The following is a 20,260-nucleotide window of genomic DNA, read 5'->3' on the forward strand; positions in this document are numbered from 1 at the left end:
GATTTTTCCCCTGCATAATCTCACTTCCCTCCTGTAGTCCACCCAAGACACCTGTCCCTTCTTCCAAAGCTCATAGACATTCCTCTTCTTTTTTATGTCTCTCAAGATCTCCCTACTCAGCCAAGCTCTTTTTTTCCCCGCCGGCTCTATTTCCGGAACATGGGGATGGCTTTCTCCTGAGCTGCTAGGATTTCCTTTTTGAAGAGCTCCCAGCCCTCATGGGCTCCCTTGCCCTTAAGGACTGTCTCCCAAGGGACTTTGCCAACCAGCCTTCTGAACAGTCCGAAGTCTACCCTCTGGAAGTTTAATGTCACTGTTCTGCTAATTCCCCTCTTCACCTCACCTAGAACTGAGAAACCTATCATCTCATGATTGCTTTGCCCCTGGTGTCCTCCGACTGCCACATCCCCCACAAGGCCTTCTCTGTTGACGAACAGCAGGTCCAGGAGAGCGCCTTCCCTTGTCAGCTCACTCACCAGTTGTGCGAGGAAGTTGTCTTCCACGCACTCCAGGAACCTCCTGGACTGCTTCCTTTCTGCTGTATTGTACTTCCAGCAGATATCCGGAAGATTCAACTCTCCCACGAGGACAAGAGGTAGCGATCTTGAGACTATCCCCAGTTGTTTATAGAAGAGCTCATCAGCTTCTTCTTCTTGGCTGGGTGGTCTGTAACAGACTCCCATCACAAAATCTGCCTTCTTTTGGGCTTCTCCCATTTTAACCCACAGGCACTCGATCTCCTCATCACTATAATCAAGCTCAACGGTATCCAAGTCCTCTCTTACATAGAGGGCTACCCCGCCTCCTCTCCTACCCTTCCTGTCCCACCTGAAGAGTTTATACCCCACCATAGCTGCACTCCAGTTATACGAGTCATCCCACCACGTTTCCGTGATGGCAACAACATCATAGCCTCCTTGCCCTACAACAGCTTCCAACTCATCCTTCTTATTCCCCATGCTGTGTGCATTGGTGTAAATGCACTTCAGCTGGGCTGGCAAATATTCATTCCTCATAGAGGGAATAGAGTTTATTTCCAATTGCCTGGTCGTTGGAGTAGCTAATGCCAGAGTGCCCGTATCTTCCTTAACATCATCAGGTGTAATCGCCCCCACTTGCTCTGTGGTGATGTACTGGTGGTCCTCACCAGCACACCATCTCCGAGTCACTGGTGTCCCACTTCCAGGCTCTCTCCCATCTAGCCTGGTCTCAACCCCCTCCCCCTTCACATCTAGTTTAAAGCTTGGTTAATGAGCCTAGCTAGATTTTTAGCAAGGGCTTTAGCCCTCGTGGGAGACACGCATGTCCCATCCCTAGTAAGAAAAGCCTTATATATACCATTACAGTTTATACCAGGAAATAATATTTTTTATTTTACATCAGGGAAAGCTGTATGGGCAGTAAAACTCCAGGATTTCCACCTCCTAAGTCTAAGTCCAGAATCAATTTAACTGAAGAACCATACTTACTGGAGGAGGCACACTACAGATGGGAAGGTGCTGTCCACTGAATACCACAGAACAACCTGGGACTTGCTGTGTGCTGCAGGGTGGTATGTGCTGGGCTGTACAAAGTGGAATTCCGTGTGGTGCCACTGTTGTCACTGTGTATGAGACGGGGACTGTGCCCTGATGGATCTGCAGTAAAAAACAATTGTATGAATTAAGTCATTACAAGGGCTTTGGACAGTTACGGCATGGCATAGAAAACAAGCTTTCACCTAACATAACAAAAAAGTGTTTTTTACTCTGAAGGTGTTAAAGGCAAATGCCTGTAATCCCCGTCCTTTAAAAAAAAAAAAAAAGTTGTTCTCATTGGAGTATCACTCTTCAGTCAGTGCTTTTAGGACAAGGCCAGGAGGGAGCTCTCAACATGTTAAGCCCTCCAAGGCACTGTTAGAGGCACTCAAAAGCATCTAAAATTCAGCAAAGCTGTCCCTCCCACACACTAAGCTTAGTTCTTAAAGAAATAGGCAGCAGTAACTCCCATGTAAAAGCAGGTTAAAAAAAGTGGGGGGAACCCCTACAAGTAGCTAAAGAATCTTTTCAACTCGTCCTTGCAGAGTGATTAAATGTTAACCCAGAGACAGATCTTTAAAGAGAAAAAAAAGTCAGATAGATTTTCTTTCCTGTAAAGAAGTCAATCTCTGAATGCCTACTCAGGGCAACACGCCAGGGATGCTTCTTGACATGACTAACAGCAGTAGTTGAAACTAAATATTAATTTAAAAGCTGAAAAAGACAAGGTTACGTATTCATAAACATGCCTCTGAGACAACATCAACTAAATATCCACAAACATTGTAGAGAACATGAAGGCTTACAGGATTTTTTAGTTAGCAATATTCACTTACAACTCAATCATCAGTCTAAGGGTATAAGGTACTCTGGACCCAGACACTGCTCAATTCCTTGTATTACATCAGGAATCTAGCAAAAACTGCAAAGAATCGTAGGCAGAGAACACAGATCCACAGAAAGCAATTATTTTGAAGAACCATCCTTCACAATCTAGTAAAATGGAATCCACCCTTGGGAAATGAACAAGCAAGAACACCTTGTTACAAAGGTGAGAATAAGTATTATAGACTGAAAAGAGTGAACTGTGGGCATAAAGATTCCAGTATTGCATGTATGCTGGGGGAAGTGACCAATGCCTTGGTGTACCCGCAATATTAGCAGCAAGCACAGAACAAATGGCCGATGTTCTCATGCTTGCTAGCTTGTTGAGACCTTGGAATCTTTATTAAGACCCCTGGGTTAATAGGAAAGGAATGCACTAGGCGGAAAACATGAAGATAAGGGGCACATCTGCAGAAAACAGGGGGTTGCACTCTGTTGCTGCACTGCGGGATTCTCACGGGTGGAAATCCCCTGGGATAGCTGTTACTGGACACAGAGGCACTATATAAGGTTTGCATCCTCTCAATAAAGTTGATCTCGATTGTCGCCCCCATCGACGAGGTCCGTGCCTTAATCGCTACAAACAGCTAACCTACTGAACAGGCCATGACATGCAGTGGCCAAAACAGGAACACTGACTTTGGACCTAGTTCAGGTATATTTTGTATGCAAGCTATCATAGTCAGAGAGTTTTTAACGCCATAAGTGTTGGATGTTTGAGGACAGTGCCAGATGTGATTCAGGAGATGTTACCATTGTTCTCAGTGCAGAAAGAAAGAAAGTGGTCCCCTCTCTAGAGTAGTCTGTGCAAAGTGCCATCATGGAAGATTCATAGTAACTCTGAAAACACTTGCACCTGGTTGTGGATGGTGCTTGGAAGGTAGTGACAACATCATAGAACAATTGTTTCTCAAGATGACACTGTAAGTCTGATCACCCAAAGACAAACACAAATTGTATTTTTATTCTTAAACACTTCAGTAACTCAACTGTTCAGATACAAGTGAAGGGTGTGACATGGCCAGAAAGATTATTAGTTTTAACCCATGTGCTCTACACCAGGTGCAGATATTTCCTTATTGAGCACAGAAAATATTGCTCTGCATGGAAAATACATCAGTGGTCTGCTGCTGTACTGAATGCAAGTCAGATTATAAGCTGTACAGTGAGAACTGCATTTTAAGCCTGGCAGTTTGTGGCCTGGATATAGAATCATAGAGTCATTTAGGTTGGAAAATACCTTTAAGACCATCGAGTCCAACTGTAAACCTAACACTGCCAAGTTCACCACTGAACCATGTTCTTAAGCACCACATCTACACATCTTTGAAATACCTCCAGGGATGGTGACTCAATGACTTCCCTGGGAAGTCTGATCTGATGCTTGATGACTCCTTCAGTGAAAAAGTTTTTACTAATATGCAATCTAAACCTTCCCTGGTGCAACTTGAGGCCGTTTTCTCTTGTCCTATCAATTTTTACTTGGGAAAAGACAACTACACACATCTCACCACAACATTCTTCCAGGTATTTGTAGAGTGCAATAAAGTCTCCCCTCAGCCTCCTTTTTTTTCAGACTAAACAACCCCAGGTCCCTCAGCCGCTCCGCATAAGATTTGTGCTCCAGACCCTTCACCACCTTTGTTGGTCTTCTCTGGATACGCTCCAGGACCTCAATGTCTTTCTTGTAGTGAGGAGCCCAAAACTGAACACAGGATTCGAGGTGTGGCATCAGAAACACTGATTACAGGGGAACAATCACTCCCCTAGTCCTGCTTGACATGCTGTTTCTGATACAAGCCAGGATACTATTTCATAGAATCATAGAATAGTTAAGGTTGGAAGGTGCAGGCATAAAAGATTCCACTGTCGCGCATATGTTGGTGCGGGTGGCCGGTGCCTCAGCGTGCCCATGATGTTAGCAGCAGGCATGGAGCGGGTGGCCAGTGTTCTCATACTTGCCGGCTTGTTGAGACCTTGGGGTCTTTGGCGGGGCCTGTGAGTTAGTGGGAGAAGAATGCATTGGACAGACGGCATGAGGATGGGGGGCACATCTGTGGTAGGTGGTCTGTTGCACAGTCACTGTAACTGCAGGATTCTTATAGGTGGGAATTCACTGGGGTAGCTGCTAACTGGGTACAGAAACACTATATAAGGTTTTGTGTCCACTCAATAAAGCGATCTCGTTTGCCACCTCATGGACGGGATCTGTGCCTTAATCGCTACAAATGGCGCCCAACTTGAGAGGGCCCCACACCTCTCGGGGCAAACCCTGATATAGACCATAGAGATGCACGGTTGCACGAATTTTGGACAGTATTGAGCACTGAAGCAGTCTGGACAAGTAACGCCTTAAATAAGGTGAGCAACCGGTGACTCGGGACTAATCAGGTCTTCGCTTTCCGTGGAGGAGCGGAGTACACTTGATATCTTAAAATCAAGTTTAAAGAAACAAGAAGTATGCTGAGGAACAACTCAGGGCTGTGTTAAAATAGATACAGGGTCGGGATCCAGATTTAGATGTGACCATGTGCTGCAGGTGGAATCCAATCCTGAGGATGAGGATGATGGCTCCCACAGCCTAGAATCCTTCCCTAGGCTGCACCATCCTCAGAAAAAGATAAAAACATCCTCCATTAAGAAGAAGAGGAGGGTGATTGTTGTAGGGGACTCCCTCCTAAAAGGAATGGAGGGACACATCTGCAGACCGGACCCGCTCCACAGAGAGGTCTGCTGCTTGCCGGGGGCATCAGTGAAGGAGGTAGCTAGAAAACTTCCTTCCCTGGTCTACGAGACAGACTACTATCCTCTGATAGTAGTCCAAACTGGTAACGATGATCTAGTAAACAAAAAGACCAAAACCATCAAGAAAGACTTCAGGGCCATTGGGAAAATGATGGAGGGCTCTGGGGCACAAGTAGTATTCTGCTCCATCCCAAGGCTAAATACAGAGGAGCAGGAAGTCAGGAAGAAGAATTCGATTAATGCCTGGCTCCGAGCCTGGTGCGAGGAGAGGGGCTTTGGCTTCTTTGATCATGGGGTGGCTCACGCACCCCCAGGCTTTCTTGCTAAGGATGGGACACGTGTGTCTCCTAGGGGGGATAAAGCCCTTGCTAAAAATCTAGCTAAGCTCATAAAACGAGCTTTAAACTAGATGTGAAGGGGGAGGGGGTTGAGCCCAGGCTAGACAGGAATGAGCCTGGATGTGGGGCAATAGTGATTTGGGCATGGATCTGTTAGAGTGAGTCCAGAGGAGGCCATGAAGATGATCAGAGGGCTGGAGCACCTCCCATATGAGGACAGGCTGAGAGAGTTAGGGTTGTTTAGCCTAGAGAAGAGAAGGCTGCAGGGAGACCTTTGAGCAGCCTTCCAGTACTTAAAGGGAGTTACAGGAAAGATGGGGAGGGGCTCTTGATCAGGGAGTGCAGGGATAGGACAAGGGGTAACGATTTTAATCTGAAAGAGGGGAGATTTAGATTAGTTATTTGTAGAGACATTTTATAAAGAAGAAGGACTTGATGCTATAAACCTTGTCGACGGTGAGCAACCTTAACACAACCTTAAAACAAGGAGCTAGCTCGGTGGAAAGAAGAAGTAACTGAGAGAAAAAGAAAGAAGGAAAATGTCAACATGGCTAATTTTAGTGTAAATTGTTTAAAAGCATGCACGGTTGTTTAGCCAATAATATGTTAGTAATAGGCGCGTGAACAAGCACTTTTAACCAATAATAAACTGTAGATAAGCGCATGAACAGCTTATGCATAACCAGATGTGTAACCCAAAAAGGTATATAAAGAGAAAACTAACAGAATAAAGGGTCTTCGATCCATCAGATTGAAGTCCGTGTCTCAATCCCCTCAACAGTTATTAGGAAGTAATTTTTTACTGTGAGGGTGGTAAGGCACTGGCACAGGTTGCCCAGAGAAGTCATGGCTGCCCCATCCCCGGAGGTGTTCAAGACCAGGTTGGATGAGGCTATGAGCAACCTGATCCAGTGGAAGGTGTCCCTGCCCTTGGCTGCATCGGGCTTGGCACTCTCTTAGTGATGTCCCTGATGCCCAATGGCATCCTGGCTTGTACCAAGCTAAGCTCATAAATCAAGCTTCAAACTAGATGTGAAGGGGGAGGGGGTTGAGCCCAGGCTAGACAGGAACGAGCCTGGACGTGGGGCAATAGTGATTTGGAGAGGGTGTGCTGGTGTGGACCACCAGTACCTCACCACACAGAAAGTGGGGGAGAACACACCTCGGGGTGCTAAGGGAGATACAGGCACTCTGGAGCTAGCTACTCCAGTTACCAGGCAATTGGGAACGAACTCTGTTCCCTCTAAGAGGGCTGAAGGCTCGGCAGCTCAGCTGAAGTGCATTTACACCAATGCACGCAGCATGGGGAATAAGAAGGAAGAGCTGGAAGCTGTCATAGGGTAAGGAGCGTATGATGTCGTTGCCATCACGGAAACGTGGTGGGACGACTCATATAACTGGAGTGCAGCTATGGTGGGGTATAAACTCTTCAGGCGGGATAGGAAGGGCAGGAGAGGAGGCGGGGTAGCCCTCTATGTAAGGGAGGACTTGGACTCGGTTGAAATGTATTGTGGCGATGAGGAGATTGAGTGCCTGTGGGTTAAAATCAGAGGAGCCCAAAAGAAGGTAGATTTTGTGATGGGAGTCTGTTACAGACCACACAGCCAAGGAGAAGCAGCTGATTGTAAGGGACTGTTACTATCGAACTGCTTTGGTTCAACATTGCTGCCAACCCCCCCACGATCTCATAAGGGATCTTTATTGCAATGAAGAGCTGATCTCGTAAGCGCTGCCAAACTGTCCCCAACGGAAAAAACATGACATCCACCTGAAGCGTGCTTATCAAGTTGCACCTGGGCATGACAATGCCTTCCTGAAAATGGGTGGACTATTCGGGGAAATCATGGACTGGGGCGATAAATGGGGGAGCCTCTGGCTTCTTTGTTGCTCGGTGGGCTCGGGGTGCTCGACTTCTTCATTGCTCAGTGGGCTCAGAGCCTCTTGATTCTTCGTTGCTCGATGGACTCGGGGTGCTCAGCTTCTTCGTTGCTTGTGGACTCGACCTTGTGTGTGTTGCTGCGTGTGCCATCCCCGGTCTTCCTGGAGCTTGGAACATCATCGTCACTCCGTGGCTGTGTCTTCATCATCACCTGCACCGAGACCGATCCAATGGGACATCGCTGGATTCGTGGTGGTGGTAATTAGCTGCATCTCTACCGTCTTCTCGCTTAGGGATTCTAACTTTTCTTTTCCTCTCTGTCCTGTCGCTGTTGTCAGTTGCTAAAATAAAGCTCACAAGATTGTACGGCATCTGACCTCGTTTGTGTCTTAATCTTGGTCTCTTGGGATCGTTTAAGAACCCTCCCCGATATTGGATCGGGACATCTTTTGGCGTAGTCGGCAGGATCCCTTGAGACAAGAGTGCTGTACAATCTTGCTGTGTTGAATGCAACCCTCTCAGAAATGAACTAACCCCCTTTGTGTTACATTAATGTGTGGCCTTTCTGAGAGTGAATGGGGGAAAAGTGGACAGTGATATTGCATGCGTGTAAGGTGTGACTTTCTGGGAGAGAAAATAAACGGGGAAAATTGATTTTTAAGGTGTGACCCTCCCAGGAATAAACCCCCTTTTTCCTTGAGTAAAGCCTACTGATCTCCTGAGGGTGAATAGGGGAAACTTGCATACCAAGGTGCGGCCCCCTCAGGACGGAAAACCCCTTTTGCATTTGTTCTGTGTTGGATTTCAGTTTTGATCTCCTGAGGGTGAATAGGGGAAAGCTGTATACCAAGGTGTGGCCCCTTCAGGACGGAAACCCCCCCTTTGCATTGCTTTTGTGTTGAATTTTAGATCGAGTCTCCTGAGAGGGAGATAAGGGGAAACTTGACATTAAGGTGTGACCCTCTCTTAGGATAAGAAACCCCTTTTGGCATTATAATGGCTGCCCAGAAGGCAGCCGATGTTTGTGACAATGTTTGTGATGGTGAAGTTTGTGACCTTGTGTCCTCACGGGCTGAAGGAATAGACAAGTTATATGAACTGTTGGAAACATATCATTCTCGTCCTTCAGTCCAGGGACAAGATTGGGCGAAAACCCACTGGTTCCAACCACATTGTGTCATGGATAGAATTAAGTTATTGCAGCAAAAAGCTAAGGTTCGGAGGGGGAAGGGAAAGCTATAATTTGTGCCGTGTTAGGAGCTAGTCTGGTAGCTGCGGTGGAAGATAAAAAGCAGAAGTCTTATCAAGCTGATATGGTAATAAATTCCTTGCAGATGGCCATAAGCACCCTGCGGGAACAGTTGGAGAACACCAAAGGATTGCTAGAGGAGGAAAGGAGACGAAATGTGATATTAAAAGACGAGCTGAGGGAGCAACTTTTGCGGGAGACGGATACACTGGCGGAGGTAGAAGTGAAACCTTTGAAGAAGGGGATACAGCAAATTTATCCCCAAAGGGAGTTGCAGAAGACAAAGGAAACCATAGAAAGCCTCCCCCACATGTATCCGCTGGTTGAAACAGAATTTGTGTACCAGGACGATACTGATAACAGTCCTCAAGTTATCACTAAAGAAGTCCCATTTACAGCAACTGAATTGGCAAAGCTGAAAAAGGACTTTGCAAGGACTGCAAAAGAATCGGAAACAGAATATGTATGGAGAGTGTCTCTGTCAGGAGGTGATGGAATTTTGTTGTCAGAAAAGGAGGTAGAAGGGTATTGGGGGCCGGGTGTGTTTCTAACCACCGGTGACCGCTGAGCCCCATGGTCTCTGACTCAGAGAGCTGCGTACTGTGCTGGAGGGCTGAACCCCTTTGAGAGGGGAGATCCCCTTGCCATAACAGGTACGGTGGATCAGTTAGTGGAAAGTGTGCAGAAGGCAGCCTGTCTGCAGATGATGTATGATCGGGAGCTCAAGCCTAACCAGAGCTCCCCGATGATGATGCCTGTGGATCCAGAGAGGATGACTCCCCTGATAAGAGGACTTCCTGATTCCCTGAAACCCGTTGCCATTCAATTGCAAGGGAAAATTCAAAACGCCCCCAGTGCAGAAAGAATAACGGCTGCTCTGGAGGGGATAGTGACCCCTGACCATCGGCAGCCAGGAAGGAAAGTGTGGACATGGGGAGAGGTAGCTCAGGAGTTGATTAGTTTTGGGAGAAAATATGGCCCTGTTGGTGGATCATCCCAGAGAACAGAAACCAGGGTCATACGGGCTGCAGAGCAAATTTGTAGGCAACAATTGTTCATGAGGGGGAGCCAAAGTTTGGAGTCGCCCCGATGTCACAATCCTGGGAGGGAGAGACCCCTAACTCGGCAGGGACTGTGGCAACTAGGGCTTCAGAAAGGCATTCCTTGGGACTTGATGGATGGACTCCCGACTCAAAAATTAGAACAACTTGTGCAGAGATGGTCTGGACAAAATGTCACTTTCAGATCAACCCCTAGTGCTCCACCCTTGATAGACCCGGGGGAGGAGCCGGCTGGAGAAAAGAAGGAGGCGGGAAACTAGACACTCCGTCCCCCGGTGGTGAGGGGGTGGGGGGGCGGAGGATGGGTATTTGTAAGACAACTCACCTGCAATACAAAAGGGGACTTACTGATTACTGTTGCTGTAGGACCAAGGAAGAGACTGGTAACATTTTTGATTGATACTGGGGCACAAATCACCGCCCTAATGCGAACTGAAGCAGAACAATGTGGGATCCCAATCCCATCCAGAAGCCTAACTGTTTTAAATGCTTTGGGAAAAACACAGTCAGTGCCCATGACTCCGGTGACACTGTGGTTACCAGGAGAAGAAAACCCTGTCAACACCATGGTGGCCATAGTATCTTTCCAGATGAATCTTTTAGGTATAGATGTTTTGAGGAGTAGGCAGTGGCGGGACACCCAGGGGAACTCATGGTCTTTTGGTGTTTCCCAGATCAGGCGATTGGCTGAAACATCAGGCACAGAGGTGTGTTTATTGCAAGCAGCACCTACTCTGCCTCTCTCCAAATTGACGAACATTAAACCCTACCCATTGCCTCTAGGAGCAAGGGAGGGAATTACACCAGTTCTGGAAGATCTGAAAAAACAAGGGATTGTAGTTCCCACTCACTCCCCCTTCAATTCTCCAGCATGGCCGGTCCGAAAACCAAATGGCAAGTGGAGATTGACAATAGATTACAGGAGGCTCAATGCCAATACAGGTCCACTAACAGCTGCTGTACCAAACATTGCTGAATTGATAGCAACCATTCAGAAACAATCACACCCTGTCATGGCAACAATTGATGTCAAAGATATGTTTTTTATGGTACCTTTACAGTCTGAGGACCAGGATCGTTTTGCCTTCACCTGGGAAGGACAGCAGTACACCTTTACACGACTTCCTCAAGGCTACAAGCACTCCCCCACGCTAGCTCACCATGCTCTAGCGCAAGAGCTGGAAGCAATCCCCAGAAAAGCAGAGGTGAAGATTTATCAATATATAGATGATGTACTCATAGGAGGGAATCAAATAGAAGAAGTTGGAGAAACTCAAAATCACATTATCACTCATCTAGAAACTATAGGGTTGACAATTCTGCCTGAGAAAATACAAACTCCTTCAAGTGAGGTAAATTTTTTAGGAATCTGGTGGAAGGGAGGCATGACGTGTATCCCACCAGATACTCTCTCCTCTCTCGATCAAATCAAGATGCCAGAATCAAAGAAAGACTTACAGCATACACTAGGGTTGCTTGTTTTTTGGAGAAAACACATTCCTGACTTTTCAATTATTGCCAGGCCCTTGTATGACTTATTGAGAAAGAGAGCTCAGTGGGAATGGACTCAGTCCCATGATGAGGCCTTGCAGCTGTTGGTGTTTGAAGCGACTGCCTATCAAGCCCTGGGTCCAATTCACCCAACAGATCCGGTTCAAATTGAATGGGGTTTTGCCAAGACTGGGCTGTCAATCCATTTGTGGCAAAAGGGTCCAGAGGGTCCTGTTAGGCCTATTGGTTTTTATTCTCGTAGTTTTAAAGATGCTGAAAAGAGATATACAACTTGGGAAAAGGGCCTATTTGTTGTTAGTCTAGCTCTGAGAGAAGCTGAACTCACCATCCGGCAACAACGTATAGTTCTGAGAGGTCCATTTAAAGTGATCAAAGCAGTTTTAGCAGGAACTCCACCCCCTGACGGGGTGGCCCAGAGGGCCTTGGTGCGAAAATGGTATGCACAAATAGAACACTATTGTGAAATTTTTTCTGTAGCTGAAGGAGCCACAAAAGTGTTAAATATACAAGATGAGGTAGACCCAGATAGGGAAATACCTGAGCTTTTGTCTGTAATACAAGTAGCTCCTCCATTTTCTGGACAATTGCAAAATGTCTGGTTTACCGATGCCTTGTCAAAGCGAGAGGGAAAGATTTGGAAATACCGAGCTGTGACACTTCAGGTAGACACCAGGGAGCAAATCATTACCGAAGGAGAAGGTAGTGCACAAGTAGGAGAACTAATTGCTGTGTGGAGCGTTTTCCAACATGAGGCTCAATCTGTTTCTTCTGTCTATATCTATACTGACTCTTATGCTGTGTTCAAAGGTTGCACTGAATGGCTTCCATTCTGGGAACACAATGGATGGGAGGTCAACAGAATACCTGTATGGCAAAAGTAAAAATGGCAAGACATCCTTACCATTGCCAGACATGGGAAATTTGCAGTAGCATGGGTAGCACCTCATCAGCAGGATGATACCCCGGTGAGCTGATGAAATACCGAGGTGGATGAATTAGCCCGGCTGGCTCCCCTACAAATCACCCAGACAGCAGAAAATTGGGAGAATTTATTAGAATGGCTACATGTAAAACAGAAGCATTCAGGGGTTAAGGACCTCTATTGTGAGGCACAAGCCCAAGGGTGGCCAGTTACCAGGGAGGAATGCAAAACCTGTATATCTTCCTGTGAACAATGCCGCATTCGTCTAGACAGACACCCTTTGGAGGGTGACCCCCTGCACTTACAAGAGGGAAAACGCCTATGGGAGGCCTGGCAGATTGATTACATTGGTCCCTTTAGAAAATCGGAAGGTAAGTGCTATATACTGGTAGGTGCAGAGATAGTATCTGGGCTAGTGCAAGCTAAAGCATGTGCTAAAGCAACAGGAGAAAATAGAATAAAAGCTCTGAAAGAATGGTTTGGAATTTTCCCTAAACCACAGTCAATCCAATCAGACAATGGCTCGCACTTCACAGCCAAAGTGGTCCAAGAGTGGGCAGCCCAGGAGGGAATTTCGTGGGTGTTTCATACTCCGTATTACCCACAAGCAAATGGAATTGTGGAACGAACAAATGGTCTACTAAAACGCTTCCTCAAACCACATAAGCCAGGGTGGACTGAGCGAGTGTGGGATGCAGTGACCATCGTCAACAATCGCTGGGGAACAAATGGATGCCCAAAAATCACTGCATTCTGTCCAAAACCTCCAACAATTATGCCAGCCCCGCATGGTCCTGATCACCCCAGCAATCCATCTCATTTCCCAGGACAACCTGTCTTGGTTGAACTTCCCACAGTAGGCAAAGTGCCACTGGTGTTGGACACACCTCTTAATAAGTACACCTGGAAGGCAAAAGATGCCTGTGGAAAAACTCATAGGATTCACACTAGATGCATTGTTCCCTCTTTTTAACCCAAGAGGTGAATTTGTTTTTTGTTTCATTTTCAGGAGGAAGCGAGCGACGTCAACGCACCCACAGAAGACGCAGATCTTAGTGCAATTTGTTTAGGATGTGTATGCTAATTTTTGTTATATTTTTTTGGGAACTTACCTATAATGGTGAAGGGAAGCCAGTTCCCCCATCTCCCCTCAATCCATATGACCCCTTTAAGGATAATGAGTTTGTTTTGTTAGCAAAAGCTGTAAGCCAAACCTTTAATCTGAGTCACTGTTGGGTTTGTGGAGGACCTCTAGGATTATCAAGCTGGCCATGGGTCTCTGCACCCCTTACTACAGCACAAATTGTAAGCAACTATAGCAAAACTGGTGACTCCACCTGGGATGACAGTGAAACGTGGCCCATTCAATTTCCTACTATGGTCACATATTGTTTAAATCATACCCAGAAGGGAGGGGTTGATGTGGGGGAAAGCAAGCGTCAATGGACACTCACACATAAATTAGTTAAACCTTATTCCCCCAATGGCCTAGACACCACATTTAACAAAGATAGTAATGTTCGCATATGGATGTGGCTTGATGAGAACGGACGCAACAAAGGGTTTAAAGGTTTTTGGTCAAGTAAGAATGAAACCTTATCTTACGACCATCTTTACCGTCAAATTTGCAAGTGGAAGAACTCCACTGGTGCCTGGTATTGTACCGGCTGGGTAAACAATAAACAAACCATTTTCATTAGCCCTTTGGGGAATGAGAATACCACTTATTTCCAATTCCCAAAGACTGCAGCTGGACCATTTGCTAATGGTGCCAAAGCAAAAAAGGGTCATTATTGGATTTGTGGATATACTGCCTACAAACAACTACCAGCAAAGTGGTCAGGGATTTGTTATATAGGGATCATCCGACCTCTGTTTTTCCTTCTTCCGGAAGCGTGTGGTCCTCAGTTGGGAATAAGACTATATGATAAGCTAGGGAACGAAAGGATTGCCCGCAACAAGCGATCTGTTGAGCTTAAAATAGGAGGGACACAAAAGTGGGGGGAAGACGAGTGGCCTCCCGAAAGAATAATTGAGCATTACGGCCCTGCCACTTGGAACCCCTACGAGCCCATAGCAGGGGCAAGAGAACCAACTTATAATTTGAACCGCATAATTCGACTGCAAGCAGTTTTAGAAATTATTACCAATAAAACTACTAATGCTATAGACCTTTTAACTCGACAATCTCAACAGATGTGCACGGCAATCCTTCAACACCGAATGGTTTTGAATTATTTACTAGCTGAAGAAGGAGGAGTATGTGGAAAACTAAACATTTCTAATTGTTGCTTGGAAATAGATGACTTAGGTGAAGTAGTCCTTCAACTGACAACAGACATTAGAAAGCTAGCCCATGTTCCCGTTCAAACATGGAATGGCATGAATGGTGAATTATGGTCTTGGTTACCCAGAGCACCATGGGTAAAACAACTCTTATTTTATCTGCTATGTGCATTTGCTGCCTTGATGTTTTTACCATGTATTATTCCTTGCTTTATCCAGTTAATCCAACATGTTGTATCTAACATGCAACTCATATCCACTGTTTCACCTGACGGCGTGAAGGAGATTCGTGTCGTTCGCCGATCAAAGCCTGCAAATACCTTTTAAGTGTTTTTACTTGGGTTTTTTCCTAAGTTTAGGATAGAACCACCTAGAAGTTTCTAGACCCAAACAGCACATGCGCGTTACGCCTTAAAATCGCTTTATAAGGAGGTAAGGAAAGGGATTTTCCCACTGCGCATGCGACCTCCAAATCGGGCAAAACAGTGACCGTGTGGACTGCCAGGGCCTCAGACGCTTCTTAGTATTTTGAAAATGTTGGTATTAATCCCAATCTTTTATACCCTTAGCATTATAGCATTGATTCTTGTGTTTTACCTTTGTATAAGTGTATTTTTTTCCTCACGAATGTCCGCAATGTAAACTATCGTGTTGTCGTGCTGACTCATCGGAGCCGTCAGAGGCAGGCCTGAAGGCATCGATGGGCAACGAGTCGGAGCTTTAGAACTCTTTTACAAGATGTTGAAGTTTTGTAGAGTTGGTTAGTTTTAGGGTAAGATGTTATGTTTTTGTAGGGTTAAGTAGTTTTAAGATAAGACTTCTGGGTTTGTAAGATGTTTATATTTGTTAAGGTTGCAATATTTGTTAAGGATATTGTTAAGAAGATGCTTGTAATTGCAAAATTTGCCGGACATTTTGTTTGTTGTTGTATTGCGCATTATTCTGGCCTTTTTCTCTCTCTGACCTTCTGTCTTTCACACTGCCATGAAGCCAGCAATGTTGAGCCACAGGGTGGTGTAAGGGATTGTTACCATTGAACTGCTTTGGCTCAACATCGCTGCCAACCCCCCCACGATCTCATAAGGGATCTTTATTGCAATGAAGAGCTGATCTCGTAAGCGCTGCCAAACTGTCCCCAACGGAAATACCATGACATCCACCCGAAGCGTGCTTATCAAGTTGAACACCAGAGCATGACAATGCCTTCCTGGACCACGACATCCACCCGAAGTGTGCTTATCAAGTTGCACCTGGGCATGACAATGTCTTCCTGAAAATGGGTGGACTATTCGGGGAAATCATGGACTGGGGCGATAAATGGGGGAGCCTCTGGCTTCTTTGTTGCTCGGTGGGCTCGGGGTGCTCGACTTCTTCATTGCTCAGTGGGCTCAGAGCCTCTTGATTCTTCGTTGCTCGATGGACTCGGGGTGCTCAGCTTCTTCGTTGCTCGTGGACTCGACCTTGTGTGTGTTGCTGCGTGTGCCATCCCCGGTCTTCCTGGAGCTTGGAACATCATCGTCACTCCGTGGCTGTGTCTTCATCATCACCTGCACCGAGACCGATCCAATGGGACATCGCTGGATTCGTGGTGGTGGTAATTAGCTGCATCTCTACCGTCTTCTCGCTTAGGGATTCTAACTTTTCTTTTCCTCTCTGTCCTGTCGCTGTTGTCAGTTGCTAAAATAAAGCTCACAAGATTGTACGGCATCTGACCTCGTTTGTGTCTTAATCTTGGTCTCTTGGGATCGTTTAAGAACCCTCCCCGATATTGGATCGGGACACTGATGAGCTCTTCTATAAACAGCTGGGGTTAATCCCTAGATCAATGCCTCTTGTTCTTGTGGGAGACTTCAGTCTTCCAGATATCTGCTGGAAGTACAATACAGCAGAAAGGAAGCAGTCTAGGAGGTTCCTGGAGTGCGTGGAAGACAACTTCCTTGCACAGCTGGTGAATGAACCAACAAGGGAAGATGCCCTCCTGGACCTGCTGTTTGTTAACAGAGAAGGCCTTGTGGGGGATGTGGCAGTAGGTGGACGCCTAGGACAAAGTGATCATGAGATGATAGGGTTTTCTGTTCTAGGAGAAGTGAAGAGGCTGGTTAGCAGGTCATTAGCACTAAATTTCCAGAGGGCAGACTTTGGACTCTTCAGAAGGCTGGTTGGCAATGTCTCATGGGAGACAGCACTTAAGGGCAAGGGAGCCCATGAGGGCTGGGAGCTCTTCAAAAAGGAAATCCTAGCAGCTCAGGAGAAAGCCATCCCCATGTTCCGGGAAAAAAAGCCGGCAGGGGAGAAAACCAGCTTGGTTGAACAGAGAGATCTTGAGTGATATCAAGAAGAAGAGCAATGTTTATGGGCTCTGGAAGAGGGGACAGGCCTCTTGGGTGGACTACAGGAGGGAAGTGAGATTGCGTAGAGAAAAAATCAGAAGGGCTAAGGCTCAGCTAGAAATCAGATTGGCCAAGTCTGTGAAAGATAACAAAAAAAACCTTCTATAAATATATAAATAATAAAAGGAGGACTAGGGAGACCATACAGTCCCTATTGGATGCAGAAGGAACAACAGTGACAGGGGATGAGGAAATGGCTGAGGTACTTAATGCCTTCTTTGCCTCAGTCTTTAATTGTAAAGAAAGTTGTTCCCTCTGTGTACAAACCCAGGAGTTAGAGGAGCAGAATTAGGCTGCCATGATCCAAGAGGAGGTGGTCAGAGCCTTGCTAGCCCGACTAGACACCCACAAATCTATGGGGCCGGATGGGATGCATCCAAGGGTATTGAAGGAGCTGGCGGATGTGCTGGCCAAACCCCTTTCCATCATCTTCCAACAGTCCTGGCTGACTGGGGAAGTCCCACTGGACTGGAGGCTGGCTGATGTTGTGCCCATCTACAAGAAGGGTCGCAGGGAGGACCCAGGAAACTACAGGCCTGTCAGTCTGACCTCAGTGCCAGGGAAAGTCATGGCACAGGTGATCTTGAGTGCTATCATGAAGCACATGCAAGAGAACTGGGTGATCAGGCCCAGTCAACAGGGGTTCACAAAAGGCAGGTCTTGCCAAACTAACCTGATCGCCTTCTATGACAAAGTGACTCGGCTGCTGGATGAGGGAAAGGCTGTGGATGTGGTCTTCCTGGACTTCAGTAAAGCCTTTGACACAGTTTCTCACAGCATTCTGCTTGAGAAACTGTCAGCCTCTGGCCTGGACAGGCGCACACTCTCCTGGGTGGAAAACTGGTTGGATGGCTGGGCCCAGAGAGTGGTGCTAAATGGAGTTAAATCCAGCTGGAGGCCAGTGACAAGTGGGGTTCCCCAGGGCTCAGTGCTGGGTCCAGCCCTGTTCAGTGTCTTTATCAATGACCTGGATGAAGGCATCGAGTGCACCCTGAGCAAGTTTGCGGACGACACTAAGCTGGGTGGAAGTGTTGATCTGCTGGAGGGTAGGGAGGCTCTTCAAAGGGATCTGAACAGGCTGGACTGCTGGGCTGAGTCCAATGGCATGAGCTTTAACAAGGCCAAATGCCAGTGTCCTGCACTTGGGGCACAACAACCCTATGCAGTGCTACAGACTAGGAGAAGTCTGGCTGGAAAGCTGCCTGGAGGAGAGTGACCTGGGGGTGTTGGTTGACAGCCGACTGAACATGAGCCAGCAGTGTGCCCAGGTGGCCAAGAAGGCCAATGGCATCTTGGCTTGTATCAGAAACGGCGTGACCAGCAGGTCCAGGGAGGTTATCCTCCCTCTGTACTCGGCACTGGTGAGACCGCTCCTTGAATCCTGTGTTGAGTTCTGGGCCCCTCACCCCAAGAAGGATGTTGAGGCTCTGGAGCGAGTCCAGAGAAGAGCAACAAAGCTGGTGAAGGGCCTGGAGAACAGGCCTTATGAGGAATGGCTGAGAGAGCTGGGGTTGTTTAGCCTGGAGAAGAGGAGGCTGAGGGGAGACCTCATTGCTCTCTATAACTACCTGAAAGGAGGTTGTAGAAAGGAGGGCCTTGCTGGCCTCTTCTCCCAAGTGATGGGGGACAGGACAAGAGGGAATGGCCTCAAGCTCCGCCAGGGGAGATTTAGGCTAGACATTAGGAAAAAATTTTTCACAGAAAGGGTCATTGGGCACTGGAACAGGCTACCCAGGGGGGTGGTTGAGTCACCTTCCCTGGAGGTGTTTAAGGCACGGGTGGACGAGGTGCTAAGGGTCGTGGTTTAGTGTTTGATAGGAATGGTTGGACTCGATGACCCGGTGGGTCTCTTCCAACCTGCTTATTCTATGATTCTATGAATAAAGAAGCTATACAGGCATCTGAACTACTGAAAAAGGCCCTGATGTCAGCTCCGGCCTTGGGACTCCCAGATGTGAGTAAGCCTTTTTTTTTTTCTCCTCTAATATTGGCACAGGATCCAGGCCCGTATCACCGAGCAGTTGCCTACTTCTCCAAGCAATCGGCCGCAACTGCAAAAGGTTGGCCTGGATGCCTGCGAGCAGTCGCAGCCATAATACTAGATATCCAGGAAGCCTGAAAATTCACCCTGGGCCAGAGAATGATTATGTTGGTGCCCCATACAATATCTGCTGTATTGGAAGTGAAAGGTGGACACTGGCTTTCCCTACAAAGGTTCTTGAAATACCAGACTGCAATGGTAGAAAATTGTAGTTACTAACATTGTCTATTCAGCCTCTTTTCTTAGCGGAAACACAGGGGAACCAGTACATCGTGACTGACTGGAAACTATTGAGGTGACATACTCGAGCCATCCAGACTTAAAGGACAGTCCTATGGGAAGTGCTGAAGTTTATGGATGGAAGCAGTTATGTCCTAAGCGGTAAAAGACATGCTGGATATGCCATTATCACTAGTCGAGACATAACAGAGTCAGGACCTTTACCCATGAATACCTCTGCACAAAAAGCAGAGATAATTGCTCTGACCCGTGCCTTGGAGTTGGCTAAAGGCAAAGCTGCAAATGTCTATACAGATTCGAGGTGTGCATTCGGAGTTGTACATGTGCACGGAGCAATCTGGAAGGAAAAAGGGTTATTGAACTCACAGGTTAAACACATCAAACATGGAGATCCTGAAACTATTGGAAGCAGTCCAACTCCCTGAGAAGGTAACAACCAAGCAAATCAAAGCACATCAGAAAGTGAATTCAAAACTGGAGAGAGGAAATGAGCTGGTGGACAGAGAGGCAAAACAGGCAGCCAAAGGAGAGGTAAAAACAGAAGGGGCTTTGACCCCTGATGGGCGAATCTCCCTGGAAGGAGAGCCCCAATATACCAAAGAAGATCAAAAGCTCATTACAGATTTGAAAGGGTCATATAATGAGGAGGGATGAGTTCTCACCCCACAAGGTAAATTAATCATATGGGTTTTAGCAAAAGAGAAGCATAGAAAAAGGCATTGGGGAGCAGAGGCCCTGTAGAAATGCCTAATTAGAGAAATGTATACATCACTATGAGACAAGTGACTCAGCAGTGTGATATTTGCCTTCAGACTAATCCCAAAAATACCCCCACACTGGAAATGGGCCAAATCGGGAAAGGTAATGGGCCTGGATGACAATGGCAAATTGATTATTTTAGAACTTCCAAGAAAAGGGGGGTATTGATATTTTTGAGTACTAACCGATACCTTTTCAGGTTGGCCAGAGACATTCCCTACCAGAACAGCCAAGGCTCAAGAGGTAACCAGAACATTAATACAAGAGATGATACACCATTTGGGGGTTCCAGTGACTCATCTGTCACTTTGAGATCCATCCGGACACTAATCAGAAGACCGTACTCGTATATATTGGCCTAGGTTGTATATGTTTAAGAACAGCTTGTATTTCTATAGTAATAGACGAGACAATTATAGATAGCAAGAATCATTCT

General features: G+C 46.6%; 2 protein-coding genes and 1 long non-coding RNA gene across 5 annotated transcripts in view; 2 read left to right on the forward strand and 1 right to left on the reverse strand.

Moving 5' to 3' along the window:
- LOC138732952 (uncharacterized) overlaps nt 1-20,260 on the forward strand; it is a 212,084-nt gene that overhangs the window by 46,611 nt on the left and 145,213 nt on the right. The window lies entirely within an intron of this gene.
- Nucleotides 1-20,260, reverse strand: part of LOC138732941 (E3 ubiquitin-protein ligase RNF38-like) — a 151,076-nt gene that overhangs the window by 41,553 nt on the left and 89,263 nt on the right. For all 3 annotated transcript variants that reach the window (XM_069879739.1, XM_069879740.1, XM_069879742.1), the window contains one exon: nt 1,470-1,637. In XM_069879739.1, the coding sequence (XP_069735840.1) occupies nt 1,470-1,637 (168 nt within the window). The remainder of the gene's footprint in view (nt 1-1,469; nt 1,638-20,260) is intronic.
- LOC138732920 (uncharacterized) lies at nt 6,719-9,934 on the forward strand (the record flags this gene model as incomplete). Its single annotated transcript, XM_069879700.1, is given in 3 exon segments — nt 6,719-6,743; nt 8,449-8,598; nt 8,601-9,934. Coding segments are annotated over 3 exon segments (1,509 nt in total), but the record flags the coding sequence as incomplete, so codon positions are not given.

The sequence above is a fragment of the Phaenicophaeus curvirostris genome, chromosome W (assembly GCF_032191515.1).
Source record: "Phaenicophaeus curvirostris isolate KB17595 chromosome W, BPBGC_Pcur_1.0, whole genome shotgun sequence".
In the NCBI taxonomy this organism is placed as follows: domain Eukaryota; kingdom Metazoa; phylum Chordata; class Aves; order Cuculiformes; family Cuculidae; genus Phaenicophaeus; species Phaenicophaeus curvirostris.